General features: G+C 44.2%; 1 protein-coding gene across 1 annotated transcript in view; it reads left to right on the top strand.

Moving 5' to 3' along the window:
• CLYBL (citramalyl-CoA lyase) overlaps window positions 1–16,531 on the top strand; it is a 105,607-nt gene that overhangs the window by 57,956 nt on the left and 31,120 nt on the right. The window contains 3 exon segments of the mRNA XM_078784350.1: window positions 14,177–14,365; window positions 14,881–14,929; window positions 14,932–14,981. Of these exon segments, the coding sequence (XP_078640476.1) occupies window positions 14,177–14,365; window positions 14,881–14,929; window positions 14,932–14,981 (288 nt within the window).

The following is a 16,531-nucleotide window of genomic DNA, read 5'->3' as shown; positions in this document are numbered from 1 at the left end:
CTTTTTCAGACAGCCCAGCCACATCCGGAATGGTCAATCGGGCTGTCTGAGAAAGTGAGAAGATCCTTCTCCAAATTTGGCATTTTTACATCATATAACCCACACAGAATTCTGTGCAGCCAATTCTTTCATGTTAAGGACAAGATCTGGAAGGATAGGAAACATGACTTGGTGTATGGCATTAGATGTGGTCACCCATCATGTACTGAGACCTACATACTAGGTGAAACTCGGCAAACTCTTAAAGCCAGTATGAACCAACATCGTCGTCCAGCTTATGAAGAGGCTTTGAACTCTGCTGTATATACGCACTTGAACCTGCATGGTAACAGCTTTGATAAGTCAAGTGGCCATCTTAGTCAGAGAAAAAACGTGGTTTGCTGTAAAGACAGAAAAAAGTGTAAAGACAGAGAAAAGTGTAAAGGAATCCATTTGGGAAAGAGTTGAATTGCCATCTCTCAAAAATGACGTGGGACAAGGCTATTACATCTCTCTCACGTCGTCTGTATTCATCATGGGATGCCCAGATTGGTCAACAGACCAATTTATCTTCGGTCACGTGACGATTTTCAAGCTTCTTCTTCACTTCAACATCTGCCGCGACGAGTGGATTCTCGCTGAAAGGTCGGCTCTACCGACTAATAAGTCCGTTTTTTGTTGTTGTAACCTTGTACTCATTTAATTCTACTGGATGAATCATAACAACCTGCATCAATTTGTTTTCACTTTGTTATTCATTATGGGATATTTTTTGTAGATCGGTGACAAAAAATCTCAAATGAATCCATTTTAAATTCAGGCTGTAACACAACAAAATGTGAAAAAGTCAAGAGGTGTGAATACTTTCTGAAAAGGCGTTGTACAAAGGAAAATAGCATAACAACATTAGCCTAGATGATTGACAGGAATGTTGAAATTGCCTCGAGAAAAACAGAAATCCACCAAGACTGGAAAATTTCATCACAGTTTTGTGGAATTTGGCACATATCCTGACATTAACGACCATTTTGGCTATAAATCTGGTTGCCATCATGGCTTCTGTATATTTTGCATAGGTGGACATCGTTACTCAAAAAAGTAACTTCGTTACCCGTTACTCCGTTACTCAAAAAAGTAATTTCGTTATCCGTTACTCCGTTACTCAAAAAAGTAATTTCGTTATCCGTTACTCCGTTACTCAAAAAAGTAATTTCGTTATCCGTTACTCCGTTACTCAAAAAAGTAATTTCGTTATCCGTTACTCCATTACAAAAAGTAACGGAAGTTACTGTTACTCCACGACTTTTATTAAATAAAGTCAAAGAAACGCCGGAAAGCGTATTTTTTTATTCTACAAAGGGAAGAAATATAAAAAAAAGCGCTTAAAAAGGTTAAAAACGGAGCTTATCGGTGACGACGTTCACTCCTTGACGTCCTGCTCCAACTGGTTTGTAAAAGACTTGGGCCAAAAGCTTTCCATGGAGGAAAGCTTTCCTCGTCCATCCGAGGTTCCACACACATTGAAGCCTCGTCCTTCCTGTTAGACACCAGGATGACAGTTTGTAGCTGGTTCGGGATTCCAACCCAGGCTAGACAGCCCGAGGGCAAGACTTAAAACGTCTATCCGGTAGTGGTACTTGCAATATGTGCAGTTCCATCATCATTCAATGTAATTAGCGTCCCAGTTTAATTCATTCATAACTACAGCCGATTATTTTTCTGTCTCATAAATTCTTGAGTTCCGTAAAATAAATTTGCACAAGACTCACGACTTGATTAATCTGATACATGACAGGTTGTCTTCAAGATAGATTGCACAATAGAGGCCGAAAATAAGAAATCAAAATTTGTAATGAAGGAATTCAATTCCTACAAACTAGAAAGCATCTGAAAATGCAAAGCCCGTCCGCCACCGTTTGTATTCGTCTTTGTCTTCTTCTTCCATATGCTCAAAATAATGAAAAGTTGTTTTTTGTTTTTTGTTTTTTGTATACAAGATCGAGGCTCGTGAAAGAGCGAACATTAATCACACAAAAAGTCAACCGACACATAAAACACAAAATAAGGGGAGCGGAACACAAGATGGAGAGAGAGGGGGAAGGGCACAAACACAACATTTGAGAGCAAGGACATCGAGAGAAATGTGGGAGGGGGAGGGCTTGGGGGGAGGTGGGAGATGTATAAAACATAACACTGCAAGCACTTCCAGGAAAGAAATTGGAATTTCAAAAAAAAGTGTATCTGGGGTGAATTAGCGGGGGTAGAAAAGATCAAGGTTTTGGATGGGGGAAGATAAGAGATTGTGGTGAACAGCTGTTTGAAAGACCTGGAGGGAGGAGTGGGATTGAAGGGAGTGGGGGAGTTTGTTCCAGCAGTGTGAGAAAAGAGGAATGAAAGAGTGAAGGTGAGCAGAGAGCCTAGATTTTGGCAGTTTCACCATAAGAGGGTTGCTGGCAGATCTTTTGCGACCTGTCGGAATATTAGGGGGACAGAGCACAGGGAGAGCTGAGGGAGCAAGGCCAGAGAGGAGTCGGTAAAAGACAGAAAGACCACCAACCTGCCTGCGGTGTGAGTAAAAGGCCCTCGGAGTTAGCTTCATCGCAGGAGATTCCAATGATTCTGAAAGCTTTGGTTTCAACAGCGTGAAGCCGAGCTAGGTGTGAGTGAGGCAGGAGCACCGGCCCAGAGGGGGGAACAGTATTCCATTGAGCTGCGGATGAAAACCTTGTATGTGGTGCGGAGCTCAGGTGTGCCAAGGAAGGACTTCGCACGAAGGAGGATGCCCAGTCGGCGACTGGCTTTGGAGGCCAGCTTGGAAATGTGGTTATCCCAAGAAAGATCATGGCAGATAGTGAGACCCAAAAGCTTGACCGACAGAACTTCTTGGCGAGGGTTGTTGAGAAAGTAGATGGGAGGGTTTTCCGGTCGGTCTTTTCGGAGAGACATAGTAAGAGTGTGGGATTTGTCAGGATTGAAAGACGTTTGCACTTTTTTTTTTTTTTTTTTTTTTTTTTTGTATACAAGATCGAGGCTCGTGAAAGAGCGAAAACTTGTTTGACCAGTTTGACCAGTCACTTGTTTGACCAGTCTGTGATTTTGTCCAGGTCTGCAGAGAGTGAGGAGGCTGCAGACTGCCGATCTGAGGGATGAGGGATGGAGCGGCAGATAGTGGAGTCATCAGCAAAGAGATAGAGAGGATTTTCCAGAGAGTCGGAGAGATCATTGATGAAGACCAGAAATAGCACAGGGCCCAGAACACTACCTTGGGGAACTCCAGCCAGAACAGGAAGGGGAGATGAGAGAAATCCATTCAGGGCCACACGTTGCCTACAACCAGAGAGGAAGTCCGCAAGCCATGAGTCGAGATTTCCATGGATACCATAGGAGGAGAGTTTGGTGAGCAGTGCGGGGTGCCAGACCGTATCGAAGGCACGTGATATGTCAAGGGAGACAGATCTGATTTCCTGTTTGGCATTGAAGACCTCCATCCATTGTTGAGACAGCAGAAGCAGCATGTCCAGAGTAGAATGGCCTGGTCTGAATCCAAATTGATGATCAGAGATCAAGCCATTGGAGAAGAGGAAGGATTTGAGATCCAAAGCAATGATGGAATCCATGACTTTGCTCATAATTGGGAGCAGGCTGATTGGTCTGTAGTTGCAAGGATCTGTTTTTGCACCTTTTTGTGTAAAGCGGTAATGTTTGCTGATTTCCAAGAATCTGGCAGATGACCTTGAGCAAAAGAGAGGGTGAAAAGAATAGAGAGGGTGAGATAGAGCAGCAGAGCAGGATTTTAGGACCCGTGGGCTGATGCCGTCTGGTCCAGTTGCAGAATCAGTCGAGGTTTGACAAAAACTTCTCCACCTTGTCAGGAGAAAAAAGTTTTAAAAAAATACAAACTGAAAATTGATGATTTTATGCAGCCTTGACCTTTGAACTTTAGATCTTTAAAAAAAACAATCAGCTTCTAGCTTTTGATTGGTGAACTAATTCATTGACCCAATTAGCAAATTCTGTATATTTCAGGTCAATTGGGTGAAAATTGGTGATTTCGGCATGCTGTAGGTGGCGGTTGCCCTGTAATTAAAGCATAAATGTATCCATTGAATTAATTGTGACCTCCGCGATCGCGCACAGTAGTTAATTTAAGTACAAAGAAACGTTAAAAAAGCAAGTACACTGAATATAATCTTTTAAACGTAATTTGCCTTGAGGAACATGAGACGCTCCAAGCTGGCATCGGAGAGGGTGGCTCTCTTTGCCCTGATGACGTCTTTTCCCAATACCCATGGAGAAGAGGCGCTCCACGGAGGAGGCGCTCCACATCGGAGAGGGTGGCTCTCTTTGCCCTGATGACGTCCTTACCCAATACCCATGGAGAAGAGGCGCTCCACCGAGGAGGCGCTCCACATCGGAGAGGGTGGCTCTCTTTGCCCTGATGACATCCTTGCCCTGATGACATCCTTGCCCATGGAGAAGAGGCGCTTCACGGAGGCGCTGGAAGGGACGGCCGTGTTGTATTTGGCGAAGACGCGCATCAGGACTGGCTCCTTCGTCCTTGCGGAAGGCCATGTCCATCAGCTTGTCATCCTTCAAGATAAGTTAAGTTGGACGATAGAGAAACGATGCTGCTGCTGCTAAGAAGTAAGAACACTGCAGAACTGAAGTTCTGAACACGGAACGGAAATGGAAGTCAGCTATCGCCGCAGCTCGGCTTCATTTGTATCGGCGCACGCTATTGGTTGTTGGCTATTCAAGAGGCCAAAAAGTAGCGAACTAACGGCGTAACGGAGCAAAAAGTAGCGGAGTAGCGGACCAAAAATTAACTTCCGTTACTTGGTCCGTTACAGTAAAAAAAAAGTTACGGGTCCGTTACTCCGTTACTCAAAAAAGTAACTTAGTTAGTAATGGAATAACGGACCGGTGCCCACCTATGATATTTTGGCAATTAAATATTACTTCCAATCAATGCAGCATGTCTGGAAACATGAGAGAACGAGAACGTCACTCAGTAGAGAGCATACCTCCAGCAGGCTGAACAGTTTACGTTTTGTATCCCACTGATAAGTCGGATCTGGATCCGGACATGAACCAAAATCGAATCGGCTTGTTCTTCTTGTCACTTACCCAACTCATCCAACAAGTTTTGTCATAAGTCATCCACAACTTTTGAAATATCATGCTATATATCAGTTTTAGCTCTATCACTCAATGGTGAAGAATGACTTTAAAAATTCTCAGATCCAGATCCGGATCTTCACCAACATCTAATCATTTCGTCAGTATCACATACCTCACCTCCCCACCAAATTTTGTCCAAATCCGTCCACAACTGTTTGAGATATCCTGTTCACAACAGACAGACAGCAAATGAAAAAGCACGCGAAGAGCGACTTTTGGGCAAAACATAACAAAGTAGAATGGCACTCAGTAGAGTATCCTTTTGACCTCAAAAATAATTGGTGGTTCAATTCAGTGACTTGATATGCAAATTGCCTTCAAATTTTAAGTTAATCGGAAGAAAATTGACTTTTAGTAATTTGGCCTATGTTGGCCTTTTGACCGATGTTGACTTCAAATATCATTGAGATGAACATATTTTGATGATTAGTGGTTGAATTCATTAAGCTGCTATGAAAATTATATTCAAACTTCAAGTAAATCGGATGTAAATTTAGGATTTTAGGAATCTGAAAAGGTTGTTGACCTTTGGCCTATGTTGACCTTTTGGCCTATGTTGATCTCAAAAATAGTTGTTGGTTGAATTCAGTTGGCTGATATGAAAATTCTGTTCAACTTTCAAGTCTATCAGATGAAAATTGATGATTTTTGAAATTTGAAAAGGTTGTTGACCTTTTGGCCTATGTTGATCTTTTGGCCTTTTCACCTCAAAAATAGTTAGTATCTGAATGTGTTTAGGTGATATGTAAATCCTATTCAAATTTCAAGTCAATCGGATGAAAATTGAGGATTTTAGAGATTTGTAAAGGTTGTTGACCTTTTGACCTTTTGATCTCGAAAATAAATAGGATTCTGTCGGACCACGAACTCTACCATTTGGTGATTCGGTTTTAAATTGTGTCCTGTAGGCAAGTATAAGTATAAGTGAGCGGACAGACAAACACACACACAAACCGGAGTGATCAACATACTTGTCAAAAAAAACGTTTTTTTGCCGTTACAAACAGACGGGTGAAAACGTAACCTCCATCTACCTTCAGTGGTGGAGGTAAATATTTCAAACGTGTCTCTTACTTATCTGATTTACCAGGTATCCAAATTTCTTCAGTAATATCTGATTTTCGAGGTTTGTGGTGGCTATCTTGAATTTCTCAAATTAAACAACCATGACCATTCACACCCACCTGGATTTAATTACATACACCCCAAAGACAAATTATCAGCAAAGAGAAAAACTTTAACCAAACATATTGGGTTACAGTCATGGCTGCCGGACTATTTCCCACATCCCCTCCCTCTCACTTCCCCTTAACATCACGCACCCTCACTCTCACATATACTCCGCTGTTGATGTTTCTCTCTTTCTATTTTGTTCCCTTCCACCCTGCTCTATCTCGTTCATGATCCTTGATCCACATAATTGTTTAACCTCCATGCAAGTATCTTGCATAGTGATTTTATTTAGCACTAACAGGAGTACCCAGCATTGGGTGGGTGGGGGAGGCAGTAGAGGGAGGGGTGAGGAAGGGAGTGAAAGGGTGGAAGGGGAGAGGGGAGGGAGTCGTGATGGGAGAGGGAGGGGAAATATATACTACATATGCATCTTTGGGGGGAGGAGGGTGGCTTTATTAGGCCCCTCCGTTTTGGGGGAGGGGGGAAGGGGAGGAGGAATAATTTACCCGTGCAAAGAGTGCTTTAACCTCAGTGCTGCCCAGGTAAAAAAGGAAATTGTAATACCCTCTGCCACCATCACCAGTAGCCTGGGCCAAATCGGAGGTGATTTTCCTAATTCAATGTAATTTACCTAAAAGTTGTGAGTGAGTATCAGGAACAAAATCATGAAAAACAAATTCAAAAATATTGACGTTTTACGGTCAGACAGCCCGTTACCATAGCAACAGTTACAGACGACTCAAAAAATGCCTAAATTGACGATTTCTCAAGCTGTGTTTGACCCCCAGAGTTGATTCTGGTACCAAAAGATGCAGAATTGAAAGCCAAGGATGATTGGATAGCTTAACAATGTCTGTGACACAATTCAATACCACTTTTATCCAAAAAACTGATTTTTGTCTGAAATTTCAAGCATATTTATGGAAAAAAATTGAAAATTTTGCTTTTTAATCATAGGATAACCATTAATCAGATTAAATTTACTTTAAATTGTCTTTTACAACCTTGTATTGTCCAGTTTTTATAACTGTTATAACGTTGTTTAAATTTGGCCATCTTCATTTCAATAAAAAAAAGTTAACAAAAGCAGCTTACAATCATTAATTTTAATGCCTGCTTTCGGTTGTTACTGTAACCATTCATCAGGGCGTTCAAGGCGCTCTTGCACACATCAAGGATAGGCGCTCTTGTCTTCGATACAACGGCAGTGAACTCTGGGGTCAAGAGTGGAGTCGTAGTAAGACTGGAGACTGAGTTTGGCAGGAGTCTTCTGCAACTGGCGTGTCGGCACCACATCCACGAATTGGTTGGAGGGGCGTCTTGCTCAACAGTGTATGGCCCCACCACAGGACCTAATGAACAGCTGTTCAAGCGACTGCTCAACACTTGGAGTGAATTGGACCAGGGCAACTACACATTGGTCGAGGTGTCTGCTCAACAGAGAGAGCTGGCTGGCCATGTACATGCCACCATCACCTTCCTTCAGACGTGGATGGACAATAGCACAAAGGAGACTCTTCGACACGACTACCTGGAGCTGGCACACCTCACACTGCTGTTTCTTGGAGGGACTGTCCCTGATGGTATGAGGACCATCACTATCAAAGCTCCTGGGGCATTCCACCACGCCCGTTGGATGAGCAAGACTTTATACACTATAAAGGTGGCACTCTTCCGTTGGCAGCTGGGAGATATCTACACACCCGAAGAGCTGGAAGACATAACCAGTCTCGCTGCATTCATGTCAGTCTTCTACACTAAAGCGTGGTTGACATGTACCAGTGCTGCAGATGCACCATCTAACGACATGTACCTGATGAAGAACCTCCTCAAGGCTGAGGCCAGTATCGCAAAGAATCCAACAAAGTGGCCTGCCAAATTTCTGTCCTTTGTGACTGTGGCCCGAGAGAAGCTACAAAACCATTTGTGGTACCTCTCAGAGAGATTGGTCTCTTTGGCACTCTTCTCGGACAGAACGTCATCTGACAAGCAGACTATGAGAAGGGCTATGCTCAGGTACCATGGGACTGCACATAACATGATACAGGAGATGCCAGCCTCACAGCAATTGGGGAGTAAAGCCCTCAAAGACTTTGTTGGTTACGACTCTTGGAGCATGTTTGAACTTTTGGGTATTGACTCCAGTTTTGTCAAGCTCCCCGTTGCACAGTGGCCCACCTCAGACAGCTATCATCATGGCAAGGAAGTTGTGGCCAAACTCCCAGTTGTCAATGACGCAGCAGAGCGGACACTTGGACTCGCCACAGATTTGAACACTAACAAGGCCCCCAAATCTGAGGCGCAGCTCCATGCTCTATACAGGGTTGTGAAGGGCGTCAGGGAGAAGCTGCATGGACTGGCAACATCCACTGAGGTTGTGACTAAGAAGTCATTGGCCTCCATTGATTACAATTGGGACTAGGTTTTTTATTTTGTTATCAATGTTCAATGTCAGACCTTAAATTTGAGACAAAAAAGCTTAATCAATGACAAAAGTTAATTTAAAGTACATTTAATTTGACTATAGCTCTGATTAATGATTATCCTATGATTAAAAAGCAAAATTTTCATTTTTTTTTCAAACAAATGCCTTAAATTTGAGATAAAAATGAGTTTTTGGGATAAAAGTTGTATTGAATTGTGTCACAGACATTGTTAAGCTATCCAATCATCCTTGGCTTTCAATTCTGAATCTTTTGGTACCAGAATCAACTCTGGGGGTCACACACAGCCTGAGAAATCATCGATTTAAAGAATTTTTTGAGTCGTCTGTAACGGTTGCTATGGTAACGGGCTGTTTTACCGTAAGACGTCAATATTTTTGAAAAACAATTTCATGGTTTTGTTTCTGTTACCCAGCCACAACTTGTAGGTAAATTACAACCTTGTAGTATGAAAAATTGAAAATAACCCCTGATTTGGCCCAGCCTAATCACCAGGTGGCGCTACATGGTACACATTTACATAGAGAATTCATGCCCCTCCCCCGGCCCCCCCAAACCCCTGCATGAGACCATGGCCACATAGCCTATGTTACTCCCCCCCCCAGACAAAGTTGTATTTGTACTCCAAGTAAAGTGTATAAGCGTTTCTAGCTGGAGTACCTGGCGTTGCTCAAGCGAAAAAGAGACATTAACATATTTGAAATGAGAGAAAATATAACGGAAAAGCAATTACATCCAAATCAGAATCCACCACAAATGTCAAATCATCATTTTACCTTTGTGTTGAATATATGCTGGTTAAATGTCCCGTTAATCACGTTGCTGAGTTAAGTATGATAACGTTCAGGAAGAAGAAGAAGAAGCCTTACCACCAACTTCGACCACTTCCGAAATTGTTTGATTATTTGTGTTCAAATGTCTGGTAATTGTTTTGTATTTATTTATGCGAATGTGTACTTGTGTATGTATAAGTGTCATTAATCAAAAAGGCTTAGGTAGTATAGAGCGATTTTATTTTTTTTTAAATCCCAAAAAACGAACTTTTTTATTTTCGAAAAAAAGTAAATAAATAAATTCTGCCTAAAACACTCTCGGGCACTCACTGATGAACCTCTGAAATTTTGCCGAAGATCCGTTCAGCCCTTTCTGAGAAAAATGGCGACACAGACCAACGGCTCTCTTATTCAGTAGATTGCTTGTGCTTTGTGGCCATTGCATTATACCAGTAAAAATGGATTTATTGGAAGGTGATTATATCGATGATTTATTTTATATTTTGCTGTACACACTCTCTCCCTAACCCCCACCCTCATCCACTTAACTTTCTCTGCTAGTCTGTCAATAAGCAGCTTCTCATAGGTGTACTCGACACTTAAGCACTTTATTCGTAGCTTTAATGTCTAAAACATTGTAAATGAAGATGCCTAGGTAATAACACCTTATGTTTACGATTCTTTGTGGCTAATTTGTCTCTTACTCCTCAATTTTAACGTTTGATGGCTGACGTATACTGGAGTAACAAATCTTCTATATAAATAATAGGACTGTCTGTCTTTGCTATCTTCTCTCTCTCTCTCTCTCTCTCTCTCACTCTCTCTCTCTCTCTCTCTCTCTCTGTCTTTGTGTCTGTCTCTGTCTCTGTCTCTCTGTCTCTGTATCTGTCTCTGTCTCTGTCTCTGTCTCACTCTCTCACTCTCTCACTCTCTCACTCTCTCACTCTCTATTTCTCATCATCAACAACATCATCGGGTTACGGCCTTTTCCATGCTTGCATGTGCAAGCAGTGATTCACCTAATTGCTGCTTCGCCAAAAGGCATATTTGAGGCATGTTTTTTGTGGCCAGACGCCCTTCCTGATGCCACCACAGAGTCAGCTGTGGGCCTAACCTTTGTCTAAAGAGACATACCCTGCAATGCAGCAGGGGATTTGCAATCGGTTTCTTTCTCCTAGGTGGACTGCCCACCAAAGCTAAAGAGCTCCACCTACTCTGGTTAGATTGGTGAGTGTCACAGCAAGTCTTCACCATGGAGGGCCATGCACACGACACCTCAAGGGGACCAACCGACTCCGATATCCTCCAGACATTTAGGCAGTGCCCTCAAGAGGACCACTAGGAGGTAGTCTGAAAGTCTTGGCAAGGGTAGAGGCTATGTACCGGAAGCTTACACACTCGGCCTTCTTTTCGCTCGCAGGGCTATCCGGCGGCCGTAGCGAAAGGCAACGAGTGGTAAACCGCATCGCACCTTACTACAGCACTAGACGTGTACACCTGCTATGTAAAAAAAAAACACAAGCACCACTCTCTGCTTCATGCATTGTCGTCAAACTTTGTACCATAATTCGTAGTCTCTTCCAATGCCTCTTATGGCATCAAAATTGACTTCTAGGTTTTATTGTATTGTCCAGCCGGGGTAAACCTTTGTCAAAATGTTCATGCCAGATGACCCCATTGCCCTTGAGTGGGCAGGACTTGAATCTCAACCATCACAGGATTGTTGTCTTCATTCATTCCCTTTGTAACAGTTGTTGTTCTCTGATCCTGTTTTAGTACAAAATGCTACTCCATCCCATCACCTGTCCTTTACGGGTACATCCACAAGTTAATGTTAAAAATGGCACACCGTCGTATAGTATGAAGTTGCAAAAAGCTTAAATTTTGCACATTTGTTCCTAATATTTCTTCATAGTTATTCAGGTTAGATTTCTATAGGTAGGTGTGGCAATGGGGGTTTTCTTTTATTATGTGTGTAAATTTGGTGCTCTAGTTTTTTTATCATCCCCTACAAATGAAGGAGTTATTGAATCTTTGTTTGTGCCATATTTACTATCACACAGTCAAATGATCTCCTTCACCTGTAATTATGGTTCCCAGAGGGAGTCATTAAGTGTTTAGTCTTGGTGTCCCGCTTTTTGAAGAACTAGCCCAAAATATTTCATTGGGCTCAGCCGGGATTCGAACCTTGGACATCTCGCATCCAAAACGAGAATCATAACCCTAGACTACCAAGCCAAATTTGTAAGTTTGTTTGAACATAAATTTTCACTTTTTTAATCGCCCACATTTGTAACCTGTGGTAGATCTAATACAGTAGCGTGTCCAAAGGCTCAGGTCTGACGTTTTCGACCACAGAATGGTCTTCGGTCACAGTTGAAGAGCATCCTGTGGTTGAAATGTTATGCGTGACCGCTTGGCCACGTCACATTGATCTGTTCGAGGTGCCTTTTGTTTCCAACCTCATGTGTTTATGCAGTAGATTTTAGTACAAACCAGAACTAACATTCCTTGTGTTTTGGGGCCTTTGCATTTACATTTATTTTTTGTCTCTTTCTAATTTGGAACGAAACTATGTCAGTTTCTGTGCGGCCTTGGCATGGTTACCTGTCAAGTGTTTAAAGTACTTTATTATTCTTGACGAGCTTTATCCCAAGCTTTTAAAAAGTTAAGTGGCTTAGGCGATGACGTCTGCCTTTTGCGGCTATTTGTGTATAATTTGATGGTATAATTTGACTCTATTACTCGTCAATTTCAACATTTGACTTCTATTCACGGATAAGCAATAGCGTTCGTATCTTGTGCGCTTGGCCTCGGATTGCAGAATTGTATAAATTGCCACAACAATGAGAAATTGCATACTACATTCTTGCGAATTGACTAGCAGTTGTCGATGATTTTGTTTTGCTCCTCTGTGACTTTAATTTTTCTCACAATGTCTGAAAACTTCTTCAATGGATTGCATTCTTGGAATACATTGCCCTCGAGTGACTTTCATGACTCTCAATTTTACAATGAATTAAGTTTTCTAATCCATGACGAGCTGATTTTTGAGAGTGGTACAGTTTAGCTGACTGATTGTTCACTCCATTACAGTGACTTTATTTTGTCACCGAAGCTTGAAAATATATTGTCATATACCATATATAGTTCCTTTTTTAAGACGTTGGTTTAGTTTTGTCATTGCATTGCAAGTCATTGTATTTGCAAGTCACATGTCGTTGCAAGCCTGGTGTTGGCTTAGCGGTTAGGGTGCCGGGTTGGGATCCCAGGATACTGGGTTCAAATCCCGCTCGATCGCTGAATTAATGCCAGGGGGGTTGACTCAGCCTGTCATCCTTCTGAGGTTGGCAAATTGAGTACCAGCAAGAAGCGACTGACAGTGTTGGTGGCAGGAAGGGCATCCGGCCATAAAACATTGCTTCAAAAAGGGGACCACGGTGCCCAAAAAAAGGCCAACCCCCACTCTGTGGGGGAAAAATGGCCTCTAAAGGCGGTTCTTCTTTTCTATTGCATTACAATCGAAGCATTTTATAGTTGGAATTAATTTTTGTTCATCATAACAAACAAAGTAGACATCCAGGTACTTTATGCAGTTTCCTATGTATTGTTACGAATTCCGGGTTTATGTGAATTACTATTCAGGAATTCTTATTAATGTTTATTCTATTAAGGGTTGTTGTGGTTAAATGGTGAGAAGCGCTCCTGGTAAGAGAGCGAGACCGGAAACGGGATCGAAAACCGGAAGAAGAAAAAGACACGAGGTCCGGGAGAAGCGGCTATCTTCTTCTTCCTCGCCCAGCTCCGACGCGAGCGGTGTCGATATTGATTAACGTTGGGAACGCTGAGTTGAAAAGCCCGTCTGGCGAGAGGAGTTACCTGCGCGGGGTGATTGCCTGTTACGTGTCAGGTTGCCGTGGCTTCCTGGAAGGAACCCAGCGTCCGGCACTGTTCGCCTCGACGCCTCCGAGGGCGTGTACGGGTCGCACCTTGGGCCTCGCGCGCTTTGCGAGCCGCGCTTTGCTTTGCCCGCTTTGCTTTACAAGGAGGTGTGCGCTGCAACAGCTGTTCCCGGTACGTGACGTGCACGTTTGGAGCACGTCAGCCAGGGGTCCGTTCAACCGCCCGTGTGCGGAGAAGTCGACCTTCACCCTGGTCTGGAGGGGCCCAGAGACATTGTGAGGGACATTGACTATTGAGGGGTCGTGAGTGGGGAAAGGGGGGAAATATATGAGATGGCCATCTGAGTAATATTGTTGATTGATTGTTGAGTGTGGTTGATTGATTGGGAATATATTATCCATTAATCTGGATCCTTGGTGTGGGGGTTTCTTATTGACTTGAATTGTTGTGTCTTTCATATTGATTGCGTTACGAAAGCGTATAAATCATATATCTTTCTGGCGGGGTCCCTCCCACGGTCCGGGGGTCACCAAGACCAGGTAGTTACCGGGAGGACCACGTAACAGTATGCTAAGGCCACTAGCCATTACTTAATCACATTTTTGTGCTAAATTGATCCAAATTCCATTCTGCTGAACCTCTAACCTTGTTAACCATTCATTGTTTCATTGGTGCTTCAATGTTGCTTATGTGCCATGTATTACACTTTACTTGTGTTTATAGGAGGTTGCACGAGAGACTATTCGAAACGCCCTGACCACATTACCACAGGGAGGCCCAGAGAGGACAGTGCGGTTAAACTCTGTTGCAAGTGGTATTGCTGAGGAGGATTTGCGTGCCATTTTGTCTGGCCCCACACTGCCCCCAACTTTGCTGTTACCCAAAGTGGACACGGTGGAGGAGATCCGATGGGTGAGATGTAATGGATGTGTTAAAGTGAATCGGTGATGTCGTAAACTTGCTAACCGTATTTATTTTGATCATTGCTTAAGCATGGTGTTGGCTTAGCGGTTAGGGTGCCGGCTTGGGATCCTAGGATCCTGGGTTCGAATCCCGGTCGATCGCTGAATTAACGCCAGGGGGGTTGACTCAGCCTGTCATCCTTCCAGGGTCGGCAAATTGAGTACCAGCTTGCTGGGATGAATGATCCCGGTGTGTACCCCGGTTTAGAATAGGTACACCGTATCCCTGCGCATCGTAAGAGCGTGACCAAGGGTTGGCATCAGGAAGGGCATCCGGCCATAACAACATTGCCTCAAACAGGGAACCATGATTGTCATGGGGCCCGCAAGGCTAACACCCGCTCTGGCGGGGAAAATGGCCTTAAAACGATCATTCATTCATTCATTCTTAAGGAAGGTAGTGTAGTTTTCAGATTATATAGAGGCTTGTGGATTGTTTGTTGAGGATTACATTTTGTGATGCAGTTTGCAGATCAATTCTCAACCTTAATGAAAGGCCGAAGTCTTCCTGCTCCATGAACCTCATCACCTATGTTGAGAGTGCCATGGGTCTGCTTAACTTTCAGGTAATGTGTACTGTGTACAATTCATAATTGCTTTTTCTGTTTGCAGCAGTTCACACCATGTATGCGTGACTCTGTACTAATGAATAGTAAGCAAAAATGTTGAGAATGCCACTTGCAATAAAATGAAATCAATGAAGGCTTGGCCGTGCATCGACTGCTGAGACTTTCGTTTCTCCACTTGTAGTCAGGTTTTGTAACTCTTTCTGACCTATTCAATTCGAGTCTTTTTTGTCAAATTTCCTTTGCAAATCATGATCTATATTCTATATTAAGGACTAGCAGAAGTACCCGGCATTGCCGGGCGGGGGATGGGAAGGGGAGGGGAGGGGAACTGGGGGGGAGGGGAGGGGGGGGGAGGGGAGAAGAGGGGGGGGGGGGGGGAGGGGAGAAGAGGGGGGGGGGAGGGGGAGGGATGGGAGGGGGAGAGGGTGGGAGGGGGGAGGAGGAGGGGGGAATGGGGGGAGGGGGGAGGGGGAAAGGGGAGGGGGTAGGGCGTAGGGGGAAGGGAGGGGGTAGGATGGAGGGGGAAGGGAGGATGGAGGGGGGGGAGGGGGGGAGGAGAGGGGGGAGGGAAGGAAGGGGAAGGGGGAGGGGGAAGGGGGGGGAGAGGGAGGGGGGAGGATGGAGGGGGAGGGAGGGGGAGGGGGAGGAGAGTGGGGAGGGGGAAGGGGGGGAAAGGGAGGGGGAGGGGGGAAAGGGAGGGGGAGGGGGAAAAGGGAGGGGAGAAGGGGAGGGGGTAGGGTGGAGGGGGAAAGGGAAGGGGAGCGCCAGTCAACAATGACGTTGCAGTTCTCATGGTCGGAGAGCAGCACAACAATCGCGACATCGTCCTGCATCTTCGCAACAGCACAAAGCGGATTTTGGAGACTCACCGATCCTGTGTCGCCCTCCAGTACCGGCGTTGCCGGGCGGGGGAAGGGAGACCCATACATTCCCAACCCGTACATTCGCCCTCTCGACTCAAGCTCACTCGGACAAAAGCCTCGCACAAATTACACTGTGAAGGCCCAATGGCCATGTTTATGCCACAAATCAAGTACGTGAGCGAGTCGGGCGCACTGAATTGAAAATATATAGAACGCTCATACTCCGTGAAAAGTGAAGCCGCCGTGTCGCCATCTTGGTTAGCACGACTTGACCAACTCGCTTCGCGGATCTCGTTTGTTTTGAACGTGTGAATTACGTGCGAACGCGTAACTGTGAGTTTATGGCGGCAAGGAACATCACGTGATCGCTCTGAGCGAATCAGCGCGCTGCTCTGCCACCTGCTCAGATTCCGTGTATAATATTCCTCGCTGAAATGCGCTGAGGTAAATATGAATAAAAAATATGGATCTCGAAACCTATGTGGTAAACCTAGAAAAAAAAACCTATGTGGTGTGAATGGCAATGTTCCTCGCTGAAATGTGAAAAAACGCAATTGCTTTTCGCTCTGAAATACGTGCGAACGCATAACTGAGTTTATGGTGGCAAGGAACATCACGTGATCGCTCTGAGCGAATCAGCGCGCTGCTCTGCCACCGCCTCAGGTTCCGTGCATAATATTCCTC

The sequence above is a fragment of the Myxine glutinosa genome, chromosome 9, assembly GCF_964187855.1.
Source record: "Myxine glutinosa chromosome 9, kmMyxGlut1.1, whole genome shotgun sequence".
Lineage (NCBI taxonomy): Eukaryota > Metazoa > Chordata > Myxini > Myxiniformes > Myxinidae > Myxine > Myxine glutinosa.
Note: the sequence above shows the minus strand (reverse complement) of the source record. Positions and strands in the feature narration are given on the sequence as shown.